Source organism: Parasteatoda tepidariorum, chromosome 4 (assembly GCF_982258835.1).
Source record: "Parasteatoda tepidariorum strain Cologne lab strain chromosome 4, Ptep-v5.0, whole genome shotgun sequence".
Lineage (NCBI taxonomy): Eukaryota > Metazoa > Arthropoda > Arachnida > Araneae > Theridiidae > Parasteatoda > Parasteatoda tepidariorum.
The window spans coordinates 47,761,073-47,783,734 of NC_141758.1; the positions used below are offsets into that span (position 1 = coordinate 47,761,073).

General features: G+C 32.6%; 1 protein-coding gene across 2 annotated transcripts in view; it reads left to right on the top strand.

The window, feature by feature from the left end:
- The window catches only part of LOC107449041 (cytochrome P450 2J4), a 64,241-nt gene extending 42,549 nt beyond the window's left edge, over positions 1-21,692 (top strand). The window contains exons 1-8 of one of the 2 annotated variants that reach the window (XM_016064451.4): positions 129-663; positions 1,841-1,965; positions 3,420-3,529; positions 6,581-6,879; positions 9,806-9,924; positions 14,722-14,977; positions 19,973-20,160; positions 20,939-21,692. In XM_016064451.4, the coding sequence (XP_015919937.1) occupies positions 440-663; positions 1,841-1,965; positions 3,420-3,529; positions 6,581-6,879; positions 9,806-9,924; positions 14,722-14,977; positions 19,973-20,160; positions 20,939-21,117 (1,500 nt within the window). In that variant the 5' untranslated portion in view covers positions 129-439 and the 3' untranslated portion in view covers positions 21,118-21,692. Of the gene's footprint in view, positions 1-128; positions 664-1,840; positions 1,966-3,419; positions 3,530-6,580; positions 6,880-9,805; positions 9,925-14,721; positions 14,978-19,972; positions 20,161-20,938 lie in introns of those variants that run through there. The other variant, XM_087161040.1, reaches the window with a different exon arrangement.
- The last annotated feature ends 970 nt before the right edge of the window (positions 21,693-22,662 follow it).

Consider the following 22,662-nt stretch of genomic DNA (forward strand, 5'->3'; position numbering starts at 1 on the left):
TTTTCTTTCACTCGAATTTAAGACCATGTCTACTTTATTACGCGCGAATTTTAAGCTGAAATTGAAAAAAATAATTCACTGATATGTTTTGAAAGGATTATGAATCTGTCCTTCAATTGAAAAAGCAGTTCGTGATTACTCTAGATTTATATAGTTAAAAAAGACAATGCTTCAAAGTTAAAAGATGAGTGCGCATTTGATAAGTGAACAAGCATTTTTCAAAACAAATTTGATAAAAGTAGCTCACAGTGATTTCCCAAATGAAAAAAGAAAATATTTAATCTAAGAGATAACTTTATTTTCAGTGTCATTCAGATAACTCCAAATTTTGTGCTTTGTTTTGTTTTAAAAGAAATAAATAACCGTATGTCTAGCACATATATAGATTCAGTCATAATTTAATTTTTAATGTAATTATTGATGGTAATTTAATTTCACGATGTTAAACCAGATTTTTGCTGGAAGTTTAGTGAAGAATGAAATTTTAGTTGGTGTTATCGTTCTTGTCGTCGTATATTTCATAACGTCTGTAATTAAAAGGCTGGGAAGAAAACTTCCTCCAGGGCCATATGGGTTACCTATACTCGGGTATGCACCATTTATGACAAAGAAGCCTTATTTAAAGTTTATTGAACTGAGTAAGAAGTATGGGGACATATTCAGGTTAGTAAGATGGTTTATTAATTTGTTTTTGATTACTTAAATTCTTGTTCAATCTCCATTCTTAAATACCACTAAAATTATTTTATTTAAATTTTATATTTCATGCCTTACCGAACGGCCTGCGTAGGGGGCAAGGAACTCTCTTCTTGCATCAGAAAGGTCCTGGGTTCGAATCCCGGGCAAGGCATGGATGTTTCCTTCTCTCTTTATGTGCTCTATGTCTTTTCTCCTTTTTGTGTTAATGTGACCCGGCCTATAAACGGGTTGTGGTTGTGTGAATGGCGTGGCAGAAGTCGAGTTCCTGGCCATAGATGGCGCCACTGAAAAACAGGAACAATCGTACCCCCACTGTCTAAACTGGCATACGACAAAAAAAATTCATGCTTTTGAGATATGAATGATTTTTGATGAAAGTTTTGAAAAAATTAAAAGTTCTCAGCTCATAACTTTTTTTTAAAACATTTTCTGCCAAAGATATGTATTAGCACTTATCACAGTGTAAAGATGTAGTATAAGTATTCTTTGGAAAAAGAAACTGAAGCAATATTTTGTTTAGATGCTGAGAAAAGATACATTGAGAATGGTCAGTTTTAGTATTTATATGCCCCACTGACTCCTCAAGTTAAACTTATAAATAACTTGCCAATTTATGAACAAAGCTAAACAACCCGAATTAAGCAAAATATTGTACATTCTGTGTTTTGATTCTGCCGACCAGGTGATCGAGTGGTTAGCGTGTTTGACTGCGGAGCCATTGGTCGCGGGTTTGAATCCTGCTCAGGGCATGGATGTTTTTTTCTCTCTGTGTGTTCTATGTCCTTTCCTCTCCTCTTGGTGTGAATGTGTGAATGTGACCCGCCCTGTAAACGGGTTTGTGGTTATGTGACGTGGGCGACGCTGCTCCACCGCCGTGGCTTCGCTACAGGTGCCCACTGGGTAACGATTAGAGAGTAGCAGTTCTGGCATTTTTGTGGTCAATGGGACAAACCCCAAGTGCCCGCCATTAAAGAAAGAAAGAAAGAAAGTGCTTCGATTCTAAAAAAGGTCCTTGTTTATAAAATGGAAACTATAGTATGTCCGCTCTTTCGCTATTATTTGTACTTTATTTACGTTGTTTATATTTTATTCATACAAAGTAAACCCTATATTCATTTGGATACTCCAATTTTTATTTCAGTATTAATCTAGGATACAGGAGATGGATTATATTGAACAGTTCTGAAGCTATTAAAGAAGCCTTGCTAAAGCCTGAGTTTTTAAGTCGACCGCCATATGGTGTATTTACATTATTCAAGAAAGAAAGTAAGTATTAGTTCATGAAATATGCTCATGAATTAATACTTTCATATTTGTTTTATATTATTATAAATTACAGGGTGTGGTTATTAGTTCATAGAATTGATTCTGAACAGATTGATCGGGGGACTCCTGAAAATATAATTAAATTTTATACCCATTGAAATTTTTTTGAAATAACTTTCTCCTGGTGCAATGTTTGTACTTGGAGAAAAAATGATCAAACACAGCTTTTAACACCTGGTTCGGAAAATTTTTTTAATTTTGAGTTTATAATTTTTTAATTAAATTTAATAAAAATTTTTTTTTTCTTATGACTTTAATCAAATATTTTTAAATCTCTTTTAAAAAATTTGCAAATTTGTCAATAACCTCGCAGTTATTGTTAAATTTTTCTGATTTAGTGAATTTGTGGGATGGGAGAGGAATCGTTCACCATACAGTTCAGATAAATCTCTTGGAAACACTTTTTTTCGTAAAAAATAGTAAATATTCTAAAAATACGAGGTTTAAAGAGGTCGAAGACATTGTGGCGTAACTACCACTATGAAAATTCAACATCAATTCACTGGTATATAAGACTTGCTAACTTGATTCAACCACGAGGTACCTTTTGGTAGATAAAGGTTGACATTGTCGATAACTCCGCCCCCACATTGGTGACCCGGACATGATTTGAACATACAGTAACGCCCACTTCAATCTGGTAACGCCTACTTCGTCGGATGATCCACATTGAACAGTTGACTTGCTACCTGTGACTGCGACATAATCAACCTTCTCACACTGTTGCTACTCAGTCTCATCTCGATTAAACACAACGACTGCCTGTATACACTCGACTGCTAATAGCAATACAGGAGCGACTACGACTGTGAAGTTAATACACCTCTCACATTCAGCACTCAAAAGCCCGGGGATCTTAATTCTAGCTCTCCCGGTTTTTCACAAGTGCAGCAACTAGTGGTATTTGTTCATCGAATTCTATCCCAGACAAAATTCTGGTGGGAGAGTATTATGGTTTAACTACCACTACGAAATTGAAACATCAATTCACTGGTATATCAATTCACATGCTAACTTGATTCAATCACGAGGTACCTTTTGATAGATAAAGGTTGGCATAGTCGTTAACTCCGCCCCCACAACATTAAGAATGACAGAATTGTAGAGAAATCTGAAGGAGGACTTCAAAAGTTGTTCTTAATACTTTTTAACTGTCGAGTACAAAAGTGCAGTATCTGGAGTGATCTGGAGAAAAGTGATCTGGAGAATCAATATTTGTTAAATGGGTTTGTAAGAGCAAGACTAAACTTTACCCGTAACAGTTAAGTTACGGATCTAGACCAGCCTTGCAAAGAATATTTTCAGTAGTAATTAGTGCAGTTTTGGTAAATAATAGCCACACCTTGAATACAAACGCACTGCAATATTTATAACTAATTTTGTGTGAAATTTAGGCCCATTCTTCACAAGTCCTGTTCATGTATGGCAGGAGCAGCGCAAGTTTGTTGTGCAGTCCATGAAAGATCTGGGATTGGGGAAATCTAAAATAGAAGAACATGTCAAAGTACGTATGTAAATAAATTGTTATAGTACTTTATCCAAAGCTGAGAGATTTAGAATTACCGTTTCACCTTTTTTTACGTTTAAGTTTCAAAGTAACTGAGCAAGCTCAGTTTTGAAGAGGTGGAGGTTAGTTCAAAACACATATTTTTGAAGAGTTGTGAAACGGCATTGCAAAATCTCTCTATTTTCATCACCATTTATCGGGGTAGAACTGTAACAAAATGTCAACATAGTGGGAAGAGGTTGAGTTTTATGTTTCTCAAAGGAACGTATTTTATGAACAATCCTTATTCACAGAGTAAGCTTGCAGCATGCAAAAAAAAGTTTTTGTGCTGCATTGTTATATGTTTCTTTCAAAAACAATTTTTATTTTGCTAAGTTGTTGTTTTTAATGAGACTTGTCAATGACAGCAAGCTTGCTTAGTAAAACCAAGCGAAATTAAGGCAGAGGATGCGTTTCTTGTTATTCAGGGGTGCCATCTATAGCCCCAGAATACGACTTCAGTCACACACACACGTCACAGCCCGTTTATAGGGTGGACCCATTCATACATATATTCATTCATCAACAGATCATAATTTTAACCTGAACCACAGTATGATCATTCTCTAATTAAGTTCATCCAAAGCAAATTGCTTTGTAATGGGAATGATTTTGTGACTCGGCAGATTTACCAGTAACATTTACTAAACGGAGAGTCTTCGGCTGGCAGGGAGCAATTTCATGACCTTTTTCACATGGGCTCAACGCCCTACCTACCAGGCTATCCTGGTCATTTTGGTAAGTTCTTCGCTTTATAGTTTTGAACATCTAAGTTTGTAATACCTGTAAATTTTTTGTGGGATCATAAAAACATCATCAAATAAAGCAACAAACCTGCATGCATTAATGTTCACTGTTTTTATTGCCTATTATTCTTTAAAAAAATTACCACTAAGCTGAATGAGTTTTCCAGGAGGTAAATGTATAATTAAATTCATGAATGATCAATGCAAAAGAAAAGTTTGATGTATTATACTGATAATTGAACTTTTTCCAAATGTGATAATTTTGATTCCAACTGCCATTTAGTATTGTTTCTTGATAAGTTCTTTAAAGGTTTCCAGGATATCCACAAAAGAAAAAAAACAATACATATTTAGAATTATCTTATTGTTTACATGAAAATAGTTATTTTTTTTTCTTTTTTTACCAGAAACTTTCGTAAAAATCTCTCTTTTGAAAAATTTAAGAATGTGGTTTATCATTATATTTCCCAAATCTCCTTACATAAACTAGCTTTCAAAACTTTTTATGAATTCTGTTGAGAAGATTCTTTATTGTTAAAGTATTCTGTTTCATATTATATTTATCATGAGTTTTATCACTATTTCAATTATTTAAATTTTTACTCTTAATTAAGAGTAAAAATTTCTCTCTATATCGCAAGATCACTGCCGCCGCCGTTTTGAGTGTTCACCTTAATATTGCATTTTGTTTTGCTGCGCAAAAATTACGAAGCATAGAAACTTGAAATTGCGATGGTAAGTAGAAAATTGTTCGCAGAGTACAATGAGATGAAGAAAAAAACTAAAATGTTATTTATTTGCTATTTTAACTCAGTTCGAGGATTATTGACTGTTAAACGTGTAAGAAGAAATGCTGTGTAAACCACTTTACACGCCGCAGGAATAAAACTACAGAGCTGAAATTTGATAAGCTGAAAGGGCTATGTTTGTTTGAATTTAAACGAGATTTTTTTTCAAAATTCTAATTTGTTTGAAAGTTATTACAATTTCAATAGATTTTTTGCGAATTCTTCCTCATTTCTTATTCTATGTTACATTTTATTTTGAACTATGTTAAATTTTGTTTTGAATTTTTGCAAAAACTTTATAACTCAGAAATTTGAAGTTACGATGTCTTGGTGTAAAATGTACAAAGAATTCGATTGAATAAAAAAAATTAAGATTCGGTAATTAGTTCGAAAAGTATCAACTGTTAAATTTGAAGTATCAACTGTTAAACTTGAAGTTGGCTGATCCAATACAATGCCCGCTAAAATGCAACTGCAGAGTTAAAATTTTGCATGTTGAAAAGACAATTTTTAATTATAAACTCAATGTGAGTTTTTTTTTTCACGTTTTTCAATTTTAAGTGCGTTTTTTTGTGATTTTTTTTTCATTTTTTCTTGTTTTAAATAATGATTATTTATAATGATTGTTGTTCTCAAAGAATTTGTCTTTTTTAAGATCAACATTTCATTTATATAGGCTTCATTTAATGTTAAAAGTAATAAAAAATATATTTAAGAAAATGGATCCATAAAAGATGAAGATGGCTTCAGTTTATGACTTTTCATTCAAATCCCTTAGTTTCGTTACGACAAAACACATTATATAAAATGTTCCTACATAAATTTATTATTATTATTAGTAGTATTATTTTATTTCCAATGAGCTGCACAATCGGTCTTGCCGATGAGCAGACCTAGTGCGTTCTCCAGAGGTGGTATCCACTCTTTCAGGACCACCACAATGGGTGAGATTCCGTTGGTCATTTTAATTTGGACGTCTAGTTTCTGCCACACTAGATGGCAGCACCGAGACTCTATTTGGATGCAAAAGTGCGCTAGGAATTTAATTTTGCCGGAAATGCCAAGAGCCAATAAGGCACTCCAGGGATCTTTTAAATGCCGCATAATCACACGACGTGGCCGCTGAGAATTTTCTGCATCCCGAAAATCCGGTGTCTGGGCCGGGGTCGAACGTCGACGACAAACCAACTGCGCCACCCAGCCACAAACGAAAAAAGATGAATTTATATATAAAATATATAATTATAAATTTATCATAATTATATATTTTATACATAAATTCATCTTTTTTCTTCTTCTTTCTTTTGAAAGGTATCGAATTTAAAAAAACAATGATGAATGTGAGGTCACTAAGTGGGTCAGCGAGTTGAGCGAACAGGGGACGGAATTTTTATTCTTAATAAAATGCTTAAATTCTGCTTTATTTTATATTTAATGTTGAACGTCATAAATTTTGTCTTCTACCTTTCTTTCAGGATGAAATCTGTGCTGTGATAGACGTCTTAAAATCGCACGGTGGAAAACCTATGGATCTTAAAAGCCCTTTAGCTCCCAGCATGTCCAACAACATTATGGCCTTGGTCTTTGGTGTACGGCACGATTTCGATCACCCAGATAGAGTTTTACTGAATGAAAACGCAGAGACTATTAATCAGTACATAGGACAAGTCGGTTTATTGCAACTCTTCCCATGGTTGAGATATTTACCGTTCGTCAAAGGACCAAAGTATACAGCTGCTGTTAAAGCGTTTGAAGGCAGTCAAAATCTTTTCCAGTGAGTTTCATTTCACTATAATTAAAATGTTACTTGACATGAAATATTTTTACATACTAACTTTCAAAGCTGCTAGAATTGTCAATGAAAAAGTGGTATAATGACACTTTTTATTCCACTATATTCAACTACAACAGTCAAATATCCTAAAATAAGATGGTTATCAAACTGTTAACTGTGAGAAAAACCGTTTATTAACTGCTTCCACCTGATACGGTGGAAGCAGTTAATAAACGGTAAAAGCGCCAACCGACCAGTCCCCGGGATAGTCTGGTCGGTTGGGCGCTGGGCCCATGTCCGAGAGATCGTGGGCTCAAACCCCGCCGGCCGAAGACTCTCCGTGTAGTAAAGTGACTGATGCACGTTAAGTCTGTTGAGTCGCAAAAGTTCTCCATGTTCCCATAACAAATCAATACATCTGGGGATCGATCGTTCTCTGATTCAGGTCAAAATTACGATGTGTGGATGAATGAATGAATGGATGTATGAATGCGTTAGCCCTATAAACGGGTAAGACGTATGGTGTGGCAGAATTCGAATTCTTGGCCATAGATGGCGCCACTAGAAAACAAGAACAATCGCATCCCCCTCTGCCTAAACAGGCATACGTCAACAATTTAATACGATTAAGCAACCAGAGTTTTATCGCGTCAAGTAGGCCCACCTCTGAGTTCCTTTCAGTTGGGTACATATTATAGCCGAGAAAACTAATCTGTCAATGTCATGGCCGTTGGAACGGGTGTTCAAGTCACAGCGTTGACACCATGCAAAAAATACGACAAAAAATACAAGATACGACAAAAGATGAAAAAAGTACAACATCGCAATATTTTATGATTTTTAATTAAATATCAATTATAATTGTTCTACTATTATTATACAAGGTGGATTTTAGGATAAAAAAACTAATCACACGAACAAGTAATTAATTTAGAAAAAAATTATCTGCTCTAATATCCATAATTTTACTTTGTTATTTTGAATAGAGGACAATTTTACCTTAATTAAAACTTTACATTTTAAATATTTATTTAACAAGCAAATGTTTTAAAAAGAATTGGGAAAGTTTCGTTTTTATGAACTCTGGAATAAAAATCATTTTAATTTGAAGTAAAAAACTGTCTTGTATGCCAGCATTGAACTTTACAGAAAAAAACTGTAATTTAAAAGCGGTGCCTGTTTTTAAGCTGATGAATACTGTAATTTTAACAACAACAAAAATACTCTATGAAATAACTACGTCATCATTGTGGCCAGTGAGAGCCAAGAGTATAATTCGCCAGTTTATGCCGGAATTCAAACCTAGGGCACCCCATGCCCTGTGGGTCAGAAGACTATGATCATGTGTGTAGGCAGTTTTAATATATCCCAAATCATTCCAAACATTATATATCATAATATTATATATAATAATCATTCCAAACATTAAAATTTACTTTTTGAATCGACAAGAGTATAATTTAATGAAAAATACGTTAAAAAAATTGTTTTAAATGTAGCTTTTAAATTTTTATTTCAGAAATATATATAGGAATTTCACTTTACTGTTACATTTTTATCAGAGTAATTAGTGTTAAATTATAGTACAATTTTTCAATCTGTTGGATTAGTTAATACTCTTGACAAACTTATAGTTTATATCTTATCATTTGCAAACCTGCCAACTTTTACGCATTTGGCGTAAAATTTTATTTTTATATTTAAAGTGATAGTAAATATATACTATTTTTTTCTTTTATAAATTTAATTTTTAAATGATTTTGATCACCACTACTCTTAAAAAAATTAAACATATAGATAAATATGTGCTACTATCATGGTTGTCAGCTTAAGCTTTTTCAAATGCAACGTATTTCTTTTTGCTTAAAATTGAAATTTTAATTCCACTTTAATACCACTGTCAAAAATCATAATGGAAGGGATTAAAAGTTGGCAGGTATGCATTTGACATTTTACAATGTTTGAATGACTTTCGAAAATTAGTTCTAAACAGTTCCACAAGATAATTAGCTAAACTTTTTTTTTGTTGTCTTCTTTGATGTTTCTTCTTTCGAAAAAACCTGCCCCATTTTGCCCGTATTGCAAAGGTGGACTAAATATACCAAAAAACAAAAATTATGTTTTTTTCTTCATGTTTTCGTGTTATTTTGTAATATTACTTAGGAAATATAATTTTCTTATTAGGAAATATAATTTTCTTATTAGGAAATATAATTTTTAATATAAAATTACGAAAATTATTATATTTTAATTGCTATATTTAATTATTTAAACGTACTATATTATTTTTTTACATTTGCTCGCCATATTTCAGCCGTCATTTTGTTCTTTTTTTTTTGGGGGGGGGAGGTATTTTTAGTATATTTCAGAATTTTAACTATGAATTCAATTTACCTGCACATAAAAACCCTTCAATACAAATTTTGTCGAAATACTAATTTTGACCACGAAACCTTGGATGCTGTGCCACGTGTTCTTCGCATATTTTTGACTCTTTAAAGCTGTGAACAGCTTTAAAGAGTCAAAAATATGCAAAGAAAATATGTAAAAAAACAGAACAAGAAAACTGAATTTTTTTGCAGGGCGCACGTATGATTAAAATAAGAAAAAAATCTGCATTTATGCTTATGCAGTTATTTCTTAAATTTAAATTTTAAGATATTATACTTATTATTTTTACATTTCAATTTTCAGCAGTAATTTATTTTTGAACACTTAAATTTATAGTTGTATTTTACTGTGAACAACATAAAAAATTTCCCTATATATATTTTAAAATTATGTGGGAAAAATACACATTTTATGTATGTAAACGTATTACTCACAGTAAAATATTTCTGTACTTATATCATAATTAGTATCACTTAAATCTGTGAGTATATTAAAATTCAGTGCATGATATAGTTTTTTTTTTATTTCTTAACAGCAAATTGATAAAAGAACATAAGCAAACCCTTGAGCCCCAAAACATACGAGATTATGTTGATAGATACTTAATAGAGATGGAGTCCCGAATACAGAAAGATCCAAAAACAACTTTTAATGGTAAGATACCAAAAGATTCTTACTGAAAATCATTTTTTGAGTAAACAAACCTTTGATACCATTCTACATCTAGCTGCAGTATCTTGAATTATAAGATACCAAAAGATTCTTATTGAAAATCATTTTTTGAATAAACAAACCTTTGATACCATTCTACATCTAGCTGCAATATCTTGAATGGCAAAATACCAAAAGATTCTTATTGAAAATCATTTTTGAGTAAACAAACCTTTGATACCATTCTACATCTAGCTGCAGTATCTTGGCAATGGCATAACTAGAAAATTTTCTAAATGTTCCAAAAATTTTAAATTTCTACTTTTTCTGTTTGCATGACAGTTTTTTGTGAGCCAGAGCCTTTCCTTGAACCTTCCTCCATTCTCTTTTCTTTGTGATTGTTCTCTAGTTAGTAATCCTTAGGATTTTCAAATCTTTTTCATAGTCAAGCCATCTGATCTTAGGCCTACCTCTAACTCTAGTTCCCATTAATTTGTAATTGAAGATCATAAATGTCAAGAAAAAAGGGTCTATTCGACAGATATGACTCGTTAGATTTAAGCGAGTTGCTTCGATGTATTTGTTGATTTGTTTCCTTGATAGCGTTTACAGGTCAAAATTATGTCGTTGTCTCCATGAGTCATCCAACATTTATAGTACCGAAATTTTTTCTCAAGGATTTTTTCTCAAAAACATCAAGACTCGTAATTTAGTTAGATTGCTCGTGATTTAATTAAAGATTATGATCAATAAGTTAAGACAGGTCTAATGATTGTTTTATATAGCAATATTTTTGTTCATCTTTGAATTTATTTTGACTTTTGAAATGTTATTAAGCTGTGAAGGCATCGAAAGCTGCTATTTTAAATTTTAGTTTCTGTTTTTATAAATTTCTTAGTGACTAAATAATTACACAAAAGTGCATGATTTTTTTTCGCATAAAATAGTAATCATGAGCTTTGAAAAATAAATTATAGAAAATAAAAAGTTTTTTACTTCATTTGTGTAGGATTTTAAACCAAAAATTATCCATTTGGTTTTTGCCATTCCTATTTTCTTCACGCGCTTATCAGAAAACTTTTTATTTAACAATATTGTGTAAAAACTTTACTGCTATATTTTTTTTCATCATCTATGAATAAAAATGTGAGCATAGTAGTATGTTGATGAATATCAATAATGCATTGAAATATTTATCCCGTAAAATTTTTATCATCAGTGCAAAATAAAAAGAATTTCAGTTGAAATTAAGTTGAAATTTTTAATTCAGTTGAAATTCGAGCACGTTAGCAGCTTAACATTAGTGCGCAAAAATATTAATCCTCAATGTTTCTTACCATTTCTGCAAATTGAAAATTAGCCTTTCATATAATTAAGTTTAAATTCAAGCAAGCTAATTTCGTATTTTTTTACTATCCGAACAAAATAAAAAGACTAAAATGGCATAACTAGAAACATTTCTAAATGCTCCAAAAATTTCAAATTTCTTCTTATACTTCTTATGTTAGCATGGCAGCCCTTCGTGGGTCAGAGCCTTCTGGAACTTTCTTCCCTTTTGTTCTTTTTTTTTGTGATTGTCTCCAGTTAGTAATTCATAGGAATAATGAAAAAGATGGCTCTCAGGTAATTCAATTGATATTCAAGCACATTAATAATAATGCTAATCCTATAATTTTCATATCATACGTAAAAAAAGAAAAAAATGCTTTTTAGATATTTTAGTAAAAGTTGATTTTTCAGCAATTAGTAGTTGATATAGTTCTTTTATTCTGTTATTGTTATAACGAACGTATTGATATAACGAACTAATAAAAAATAAATCAGTTGGAGACTAAGTATCACCGTAAACTTGCAGGTAATGTATTAAAAGTATTTAATAAGCTCGTAGCGCTGGATTTGAACATTTACAGATGCTATAAGTGAAATCAAGAGTTTTGTGTATATGTCTAAAAAATTATGAAATGGAATATTATGAAAACATTTAGCACTCACAAAAGCGAAGAGCATCACTAAGTTTCAGATGAAAACAGGTTTGACTCGACAGTTGACATAGTTGATCCATTGTCTTCGTAATTCAACTTGAAAATACACCAATACTTAACACCCCTCTAAGATTAACTGTTCATCAACAATGACGAAACAAACAATTCAATTAAGTGACGTTATAGAATCGGATTCCGGTCCAGAGGGGCCGGGTTCGGTCCTCTAGTCCGCTAAGACTCACTGAGTACATGCGATATACGTGCTCGTAAAATCTGTGGAATCGGAGGTCCTGTGGCTTGTTGTTGAGCAGTGGCATGGGTACAGGGTTCTGGAGAAAATGTCCTTCTCCTTCTTATCTCTGTTTAAATTCAGGAAGTAGAGATCAGAACCCTGAGTAAAGATGGTGCTGCCATCTTTACGTGGGGTTTTGAACTGAGATATACTTTCATCATGAAAGTGGTCTCTTGTCAAACGAAAGGCGTAGCTTCCTCACTTAACTCGCAAAAAGGTCAAAGGCTGGGGAGCTCGGCTTGTTCCAGTGTCATTCGAAACAACAACAATAACATCATTGAACAGTGCTACATCATAAATAGCCAGTAGAACAGAAATATATCAGTCTTTTAAGAAATAGTTTAATGAGACGTAGACCTGAAGGTTTAAATTTTCATTTAGTAGCCAGTGGACGTAGACTGTAATGCCTTAATGACCATTTGTTCCTCAAACTTAAAAAGTCGGTGACTGATATCAGTAGGTTATTTTAATTTAATAGCCATTTGATGCAAACTTTTTTTTGGTTGGGATTATATATATATATATATATATATATATATATATATATATATATATATATATATATATATATATATATATATATATATAATTAATCCCAACAAAGAAAAAGTTCAAATTCATAACAAAATTCAGTTAAATTTACTTACTTTAAAGAACTTTATATAAAAATATTTGGGGAGGTAAGATGCATTAAATGTTGGCATTACACCTTTGAAATATATGAATTGTTAAGGAATTCCCCTTTCACAATAATCTTTCCAACACAAGTTGATGGATTCTGAAATTGATGGATTCAAAATATTGAATGGAGACGTTAGACTTTTCAGTGAAAACATTGTTTTCCAGAGTCTCTTTCGGCATTGATCTACTTTTATTATTACACGATTTATATAAAAATAGCTGGAAAAAAGTGATCCGTTGTTTAGATAATTTAGGTCGCTACTTCTTTTTTCTTGAGTCACCACGTCGCGAGTGACTATTTTCAGGCCAAAGTGAAGTATAATGTCTCAAACTTGAGTTGCATAAAATATTTTTGAAAAAAAAATTCACTGAAGTAAACTTAGAAATATAAAATGAGAAATTCACGAATTTCGAATAAATAATTGAAAAAAATGAATATTAAATGATACATGAGGTGTATTATTTTTAAATATTCAATAATTGAATGCTTCAATATTGAATACTTAAAAACACCATGGGCACCATCAGATTTCTTGTGATTACGTTTCAGTTTCAAATTTTGAAATTGAGATCAAGAAATTTCTTACGATGTGTAAAATACGACTTTTTTTAAATTAGGTTTATCAGGAATCAGTTTCATATTTTGACACATGAAATTAAATTCTTTAAAATGATGTAAAATGTTGCATACCTTACAATTAAATTTGTTTTACTATTTATTAAATAAAATAATAAATATAATATTTTTGGTAGGGAATTATTTTGAGATAAATTGATCTGCAATTGTCTGCAGAAATTCGCTTAAAAAGATGTCAAAGCACATCGAAATATTCAAAAATTGAAATTAGGATTAAGGGGTGTACTTTAAACAGTTCTTCTGATTAAACTATTGGGACCATATATCTCAGATTACTGATACCCCCCTTTTTTTAAGGGTATGGAATCGAAAATCCATCAAAAAGTTATGTTTGTTTAGAGAACATACGTTTTTGTGAGAAATTTTATAATTTAAAATTTCGTAGGCACAAATAAATTAGCATAGAGTTTACTCTCCTTCAAACCATTAATATTGAGTCCTGGTTCGTTAGATCAGGGTTCATTAGATCAGAAGCTGTTCAGAATGGTATGTGTTTTGGTGCATTGTACACTAAATATGCACCGAAGAGCCATTACATTATGACCACCCTGCTAATAACATGTATGACCACCTTTAGCCCTCAAAACTGCTAGCACCAAGCGCTCACCAACTGGTCCTACAATTCCCTTACATTGCGAGGAGGTAACGTGGCAGCACGAATTCGGCTTTCCGAGTAGGACCACAAATGCTCTATTGGATTAAGGTCAGGTAAATTTGGGGGCCAAGACATGACTTGAAAGTCACTGGAATGTTCATCGACGATTCGATCCTTATGACATGGTGCATTATCCTGTTGGTAAACACCATCCCCCGAAGGAAAAACTGCTGCGATGAATGGGTGAACCTGGTCTGCAACTATGTTCAAGTAGCTTACAGACGTCCGGGATTGTTTTATGAGGATTATGGGTCCTAATGTGCCCCATGAAAACATTGTTCCTGGGCGAGCCCATTGTAATAGATGGAGGGTGGTCATAATGTAATGGCTCTTCGGTGTACATTTTAATGTAATTTTATAACTGTACCTTTTTTTAATTAATGTAATTTTATAATTGTTTATAATTGTATCTTTTGAAACAATTTTAAATGCAAATGCAATTTTCAATGTACATTTTCTTTTATTTTCAAATATAAGTAATTCTCTTTTCGGTTATGTACTTAAGTGCATTTTTAATTATTTAACATTAACTATCTGTAATTTATTTCACCAGAAAATACGTTAGCTGATAGTGCTTCTGATTTGTTTGGAGCTGGAAGCGAAACAGTGTTTACTTCTGTTTTGTGGTGCGTCTACATCATGGCAGCTTATCCACAACTTCAGAAAAAGGTGCAGAAAGAAATCATGGATGTCATTGGACCTGATAGGATGGCAGAATTATTAGATCAGAAATCAATGCCATTCACGTATGCAACCATCTTAGAAGTCTTGCGCTTTGTAACGATAGTACCACTAAATCTTTTACATTAGTAAGTATCTGTATTTTGAAAGTTAGTTTTCATGTCCATATCTAACCGGAAACAGCAGTTTTATTGCAGTTTAATGTTTTCTGACCAACTTGGCGAACGTGACAAGTTATTCGCCAAATCATTATATAAAAACACTTACATCAAAATGTATTTGAAAACAATTTTTTACGATAATTGCTAGAAAATGTAAAATTATCATAAAGCTAAGATAATTTGAATGAATAAAGTAGTATATTTCGAATGCGCACGAGCAGCCAGTTCTAGATGGGAAAGAATGAAATTTTCAGGACATGGATTGCTGTTTATTTCTTTAACCTTATTGATATGCTCTACTTCTAAGTTTGTAACTGTTGTATTGGATTCACCTCGTATTTTTTATTTGATTTTATCAAGAGATACTATCAAAGTACACAGCTTTAATATTTGTGTTTACTAAAATAAAAAATTTAGGGAGGAAAAATTTTGCATATTTTTGCATAAATTGTATGAATTGAATGAAAAGGAAGAAAAAATAATTTAACTCCAAATGTTTCACTTGTCATGTCATTTGTCATGTCAACTTCATACATGTAGGATATTCTATAATAATCACACTTAGTACACATATTTTTAAATTAAAGTGACGTTAAAAATATACACATTAGATGTCCCAAAATGAAAATAATATAGTCGCTTACGGAGCACTCTGATATGGCATTTTGCTTAAAAATTGCGTAAACTATTTAGTCAAAAAAGTGCTGGGAAAGTGGACTTGAGTTTAGCATTCAATGTATAAGAAAGAATCATTCATTCAAAAAGCATATAAAAATTTATTTATTTTTTTTCTGTTAAGCAACGTAAAAAAAGATGAAGTAAAACAAAAGAAGTAATAGAATATTTTTTGAGAAAAAAATAAGTATTCTAATTTCTTAGTAACATTCCTGGAAAAAGACACACCCATTTCTAATAAGGTCAAAACATCTAAATATAAATAATCTAATAATAAGATTAAAAGACTTGCCCTCTTATATTTTGTGAAGTAGTCAACGTGATTATGTAAATATATTTTATGTATAGCTTTTATTTATGAAAGGTGGTTGATAATTTGGTTATTATTTAAAGAAAGAAATTGATAAAGATTTTTCAATAATTGATGACTGCTAGGGCATTCAGATGTATTTTTAAACACGATTAGGGTAAACTAACCAGTGAAGGAACACTTAAGCTTCGCTTACCCTTTAAAAAATCATATTAATTTCAAAATTCGTAATTTTAGTTAAATGACAGTGTCAACATATTTGCTACTAATTGCAAATTATGTAAAAAAATTGTAGAGAACTTACATAATATTGTTTTAAAGTTTTGGAGGTTCAAATAACAAGTAGTAAGAAGACCAAGTGAAGGAACAGCTCTTACCAGGGAAGGAACACAAAATTTCCCAGTAAAGGAACATTTAATTTTGGCTATTTTTTAATGCTCTTTATGAATTTAATGCTCTTTATGAATGTCTAAAAACAAGCCGATTCTTGAAATTATAACATACAAATACTTGGAAAGTGTAAACTTTTTTTTGTAATCATGAATTGAAAAGTAAAGTGTCAACATATTAACACATACTGTTCCTTCACTGGGAAATCTATGCCCAGTAAGTTATCATGCCTGTTCCTTCACTGGTTAGAAGTTGTTTTTTGTATTTTTAACATACTTTTGATGCAAAACATCACTAAAGGTACAAGAAAATTAAAGTTTTTCTTTCATTTTCATTAACTTAGAAAAAACTCAATAAAGGAACACACGTTCCTTCACTGGGTTTTCATCGTTTGGTGATCCATTGAATAAGCAACCCCTTATCTCAGTACTTGATTATGCTATGATGCTTAAAAAATAAAACGTAACTTCAATAACTATTTTGAATTCTTATTTTCACAGTGAGAAAAATAAAACTATTACATTCAATTAATTCCACTTCAAACATATAAATACAGACACTCACCTTATAATTTTTGAAAAGAAACAAGGTGTTGCAGAGATAATAACAAATTTAAAAAAATTTCCAGAGAAGTCCAGGTAATCCAAAATATTGCTAGATGACTTCCTATTGTTTGGCAGTAAGCTACTGTTACCAATCAATCTAAAGAAAAACTTTCAAATTCTTATTTTTAATCAATATACACTGGTGTGCAAAACTTAGGCAACAAATGCGTTTTTTGTCATAACTCTACAAGAAATCATCCGATTGACATGAAATTTGAATATGATGTACATTATTTTGCACTTAAGTGATGGTAAAAGAATAATGGCGCAGAAATGAATATAAAGCTTAAAGTAGGGTATGAACAAGAAAAGGCTTTATTTGACATATAGTGGCGTTACACATGATTGCCTGAAGAAGCGCAAGTACAACTGGCAGATGTTCCCTAGTATGGGATATGCCCTCCCCTTACTGTAATTGTTGCTTGGCATCGTCTCTCTATGCTAAGCACCAGATTATCCAAGAGTTCTTGGGGGTAAACGTCTCCATTCCTCCTTTAACGCATCTTTCAGCTGATGGGTGTTACCAGGAGGATACTGTCGTGTCGCAAGACGTCTCCCTAATGCATCCCACACATGCTCTATGGCATTTAGATCTGAAGAGTAAGCTGACCAATCCACTCGTGTGATATCTTCACTTTCCAGTAGCTCTTGAACATTAGCAGTACGGTGTGGCCGGGCATTGCCATCCATAAAAATGAAGTCTGGTCCAATGGCACCTCGGAACAGACGCACATGGGGTAGGATTACCTCATTGCAGTAGCGGTCTCCAGTTACAGAACCTCCGTCGAAGATCTGAAGCTCAGTCCGCAAGTTCAACATAATGCCATCCCAGACGACAACTCCACCGTAACGATCTCTTTCCGCAATGTTATTGGGATGAAATCGAGCTCCAACCTCTCTCCAGATCAACTGACGTTGAGAATCGTTTGTAGCACTAAAACGACTCTCATCTGTGAAGAGGACGCGACTCCATTGATGAGGTGCCCAGGTTTCGTGTTCTCTGCACCACTCTAAACGGTGCCGCCGATGGCTAACTTTCAAAGGGATGCTGCGTTCAGGACGACTAGCAAATAAGTCACCTTTGTGGAGGCGTCTGGCCACTGTAAATCTTGATGCTTGTCGTCCTGTGGCTGTGCACAGTTGCTGAGATATGGCGCTCGCTGACGGTTTCTGCTGACGGCTGACGTTGAAAACGGTTTCTTTTCGCCTGGAGGACAATGTAACGGTCATCTCTTGGTGTTGTTTTCCTTGGACAGCCACCACCAACCTTCCGAACAGCTGTACCAGTAGTTTTAAAGGCATTCCAAGCACGAGAAACAACACTTTTGTTGATCCCGAACTCTTCGGCGACACTGGTCACACTACGCCCCTCCTCAAGCTTCCCAATCATTCTTCCTCGAGTAAAGTCGTCTAAATGATTTCCTGAAGACATGTTTCACAAAATAATCACTTGCACTTGCAGCGAATGTCTTTAACTACGGTGCTCTTCATCCTTTTATCACAGCTTTGACCTGCGTGAGCCGATTCACAAGGTTTACGTACACTTACATCACCTACGACGTTTTATTTCAAAAATTTGCATACAAATGATCTTTCTACTGAATTACGTGCATATTATACTGCAATTTCATGGCTATCTTATACTTTGTTGGAGATCTGCGGCTGAAAAACCCCTTGTTGATTAAGTTTGCCACACCAGTGTATATGAAATGTTCCTTCACTGGGTAGTGTTCCTTCACGGGTTGGTTTACCCTACATAAGTTCCAAATTTTCAATTTTTGAGTAGACACTTGTTATTCGCAATTTATATTTACTTCAAATCCATTGAAAATTGCATCATCACTAATTGCACTCAGCAGTCTCAAGCATACTATCACACAATCTTTATTACACCATTTACCGCCTATTAACTTCAATCATCAAATCCATTGCACATTGCTTCATTACGATAAAATTAGCAGTCTTTATTGCACCATTTACCTCCTATTAATTTGAATACATCCCAGTTTTTTTTTAAATATCTTTTCAAACACATGCAAGATAGAATACATCAATGCAATATTAACGTTGATCTGACTTTCAAAACTGCTTCTATTCACTTTTGCATCAGGAAAAATGGTTAAAAATATTTTTATCGCGTAGTTCTTCAGTAAAAATTTTGGAGCAAAAATTTGGTCACTGAATCATTTGGTGCAAAATAAACTAGATGTAAAGGTTTTTTTTTTTTTTATTTCCAATGGCAAGACAAAAAGGTACAAATAGAAAGATGAAATAAATAACGAATACAAATGTGTACGTAGGATAACAAAGAAAGAAAACCGAAGTCATTGCCCTAAAAGTTCTCTTGCTTCCCAATATCTTGAGGACCCAGTGTGTCCATGAAGGGCCCCACATAGAAGCAGGTGGTTCCTGTCCAATTTCTCTCCAGATTTACAAAGTGGACAAAAAGGCGTGGTGGAAAGGCCTATGCGGTATAAGTGAGCAGAAAGACCATCGTGGCCTGTATATAAGCGGATGGCCGCAACTGCATCACGTCTACTAGATGGAAAGGTGAACCATCTGGTCATATGCATCACAGATGAGAATGTTTGAAGACGAAATTATCTGTAGTACATGGTGATTCCATGCCATCGGAATGACTTTAAGTTCGAAAATTAGAGCAAACACAAAAAAACCTTAAGTGTAAGGGCAGAGATTTCTAAAAAAAGGTAGGTAATTTTTATGAATCGGAGATTTAAGAAAAAAGTACAAATTTTTATTCTCAATTGTGCAATGAAATCTTTGCGTAGTATTCATTATAGAGTTTATAACTTTGCTCATTTTGCTTTGTTCATCATTAATGGAAAAACTGAAATTGAAAAACAGAGTTTAATATGTATTAAAATGAGTTTTATTTCTACTGCATACTTATAATTCATATGTTTACGAAAACTAATATGTCATGGAAAACCAAAATTTTAAACTTCTCAAATTCATTTCCAGCACCACAGTGGACACTAAGATTCGAGACTTTTTCATACCACGTAATACAGCAGTGCTGGCTAACTTCTGGGCAGTTCATCATGATCCAAAATATTGGGACGATCCAGACACTTTTAAACCAGAAAGATTTTTGTCAAAAGATGGAAAATCTGTTATCAAGCCTCCTCATTTCATGGCATTTTCTCTTGGTAAGTTAATGGATTCAACTTTCTGAAATTAAAAATTCATAGCTGCAGGCGTTCGGAGAGGTACGTTATAAACACATAAAAGCAAAAACAAGTCATAATCGAGATTGTGTTGGTCAATCACGAGACAGATTTGCTTCTAACGATCGATGCTTATCGATCGTTGTATTGTTCATCGCAACTTACGATCGAAATTTGTTTTCATTGCACAAAAGTAATAGTAATGTCAAATAGACACGAAAACCTCACAAGAATGATCAATAGTGGCAGTTTATCATTTTATGTTGAAAAACGTCTTATCTGGCTTGGTAATTTTTTTTTTAACGGAAGGCACCGAACTTATCGTTCTTCCGCATGGAAGGTGCCAGAAGTGTTGCTCACTTTGAGCTGCCTGGTGAGCACCTTGCTACCAAGTTCACGGAGACGAGCAACATTACCCACGCCACACTGTCACAGGTACCTATTAATTGGGTGAGCCACATTGACACATCACACCCAACAGAGGACAACACATAGAGAGAAATAGCCATGTTCTGAGCGGGATTCGAACCAGCAGCCATTGTCTTCGCAGTCAGGCACGATAAACGTTCTGCACACCTGGCTGTCGTGGTAAAAAAATGCCATAAGGAATGCGGGTGTGAAAATCATTTATGATATATACCAGTTAGCTGAGATTCGGAATTATATGGTATTAGTTGTAACTATATTTTCAACTCATGCTGAATCTTAAAATTTCATGAAATTTTTACATTTATAACATCGGTTTGTTTTATATTTTCAGGTAAAAGAGTTTGCCCCGGAGAAGCCATGGCTTATATGGAGATTTTCTTGTATCTTGTAACCATTTTGCAAAAATTTGACATTTCTTTCCCTGACGGTTATAAGCCTAGCTTTAATTCCCGTCTAGCAATTTCGCTTAGACCAGAGGATTATAAGATTCGATTTTTGAGCAAAAATTAATTTTGTACAAACCAATTTCCCCTTTTTTTTCAGCATTTCTAAACTAACGAGAATTTTTTCATACCTTTGAAAAAAATTAAAGAATTTTTTGATCAAATTAGGTAGTGTTATAAAATAAAAATTATCTTCATCAATTAAAAATTCTCTGCTTTATTTTTCCTCAAAAGAATAAAACCGAAGGTCTTTCATCAGTTTTGTTAGAAACATCAAAATTTATTTCTATTTCATATTTTATCTCCAGTCACTTACAGAGCAACACTCAAAATTGTTGTTACTTTTTAAAAACGAAAACAGAAAAAACTATTTTGGTACTGCCTAAATCATATTCTTCGTTCATCCATCATTCTTTCCCATGCTTGTGTGCGTTTTCAATATAGAAGATTCCTTTACAGTCCATTTTCAAATTTTTAACCAGTTCATTTGGTATTGTTTTTCTTAAGTGACATGTATATAAATCTCATTTGTTGCATACAAGTAATATGCTAATTACAATAAATAGCACGACTATGTAAAATGTTATTTACGAATAGACGATTATGTAAAATGTTATGAATATTAAATGTTTTATTAATCTGGTTATGTGATTTTATGTCTAATACATAACAGTACAGAACAGGGTGTCATTTAATCATCAGCATATTTAAAATAAAAAAATATTATACTCACTAGGGATCTCAAATTAATATTTAAACTAAGTAAAAGGAGAAGTAGTAACAAAACATGAAAACGTGAAGCTCTTAAAAAAGTTAAGATTAAAAACTTCGTATCCGATTAGATTATCAAACGAAGAAGAGAGGAAGTGAAAGTTGTTATAGGACACTGACTTTGATATTTTTAATCCTCAATAAGAATTAGATTGATTTTTATAAAAAAATTTCTAAGTTAAATATTACTTTGCGACCATGTATCATTGAGACTTCGAGGTTTTTTGACCGCTTGTACTTATTTGAATTTATTTTTTACAACATTTTCAAAAATATGTTTTAGGGATGGTCATTAGGGCACACTCTGATTGAATAAAGCATGCTTAAAATTTAAACCTGTCCTAATATGATTTAATTGTTGATGCGTTATTCCATATAAAATTATTTATCATTGTTGTGGTAGTTTTTCACAAAGCACCTCCAAGTTTGAAGAAGCGAACATATATATATATATATATATATATATATATATATATATATATATATATATATATATATATATATATATATATATATATATCAAAATGAAGATAAAAGAAAGGAAAATCACAGACAAGAAAAAAAGGGGAGAAAGAAAAATTATAATAAAAAAAAAATAACAAACAACTGGGAAAAAAAGGATAAAAATTTTTTTTTGAAACTCCGGAAAATAAAAGATATAATCTTTTCATCAGCCCACACGATTATATCAGCAAAAAAGAGTGCTTTCTGATATTGTATCAATATAGCGAAAGCAAAATATATCAATACAATAGTGTGAGGAGCACTCAAAAAATTTTTTACAAAAATTACAACAAATAAAATAGAACACAATGAGTAAAAATAACACGTAAACACAGAA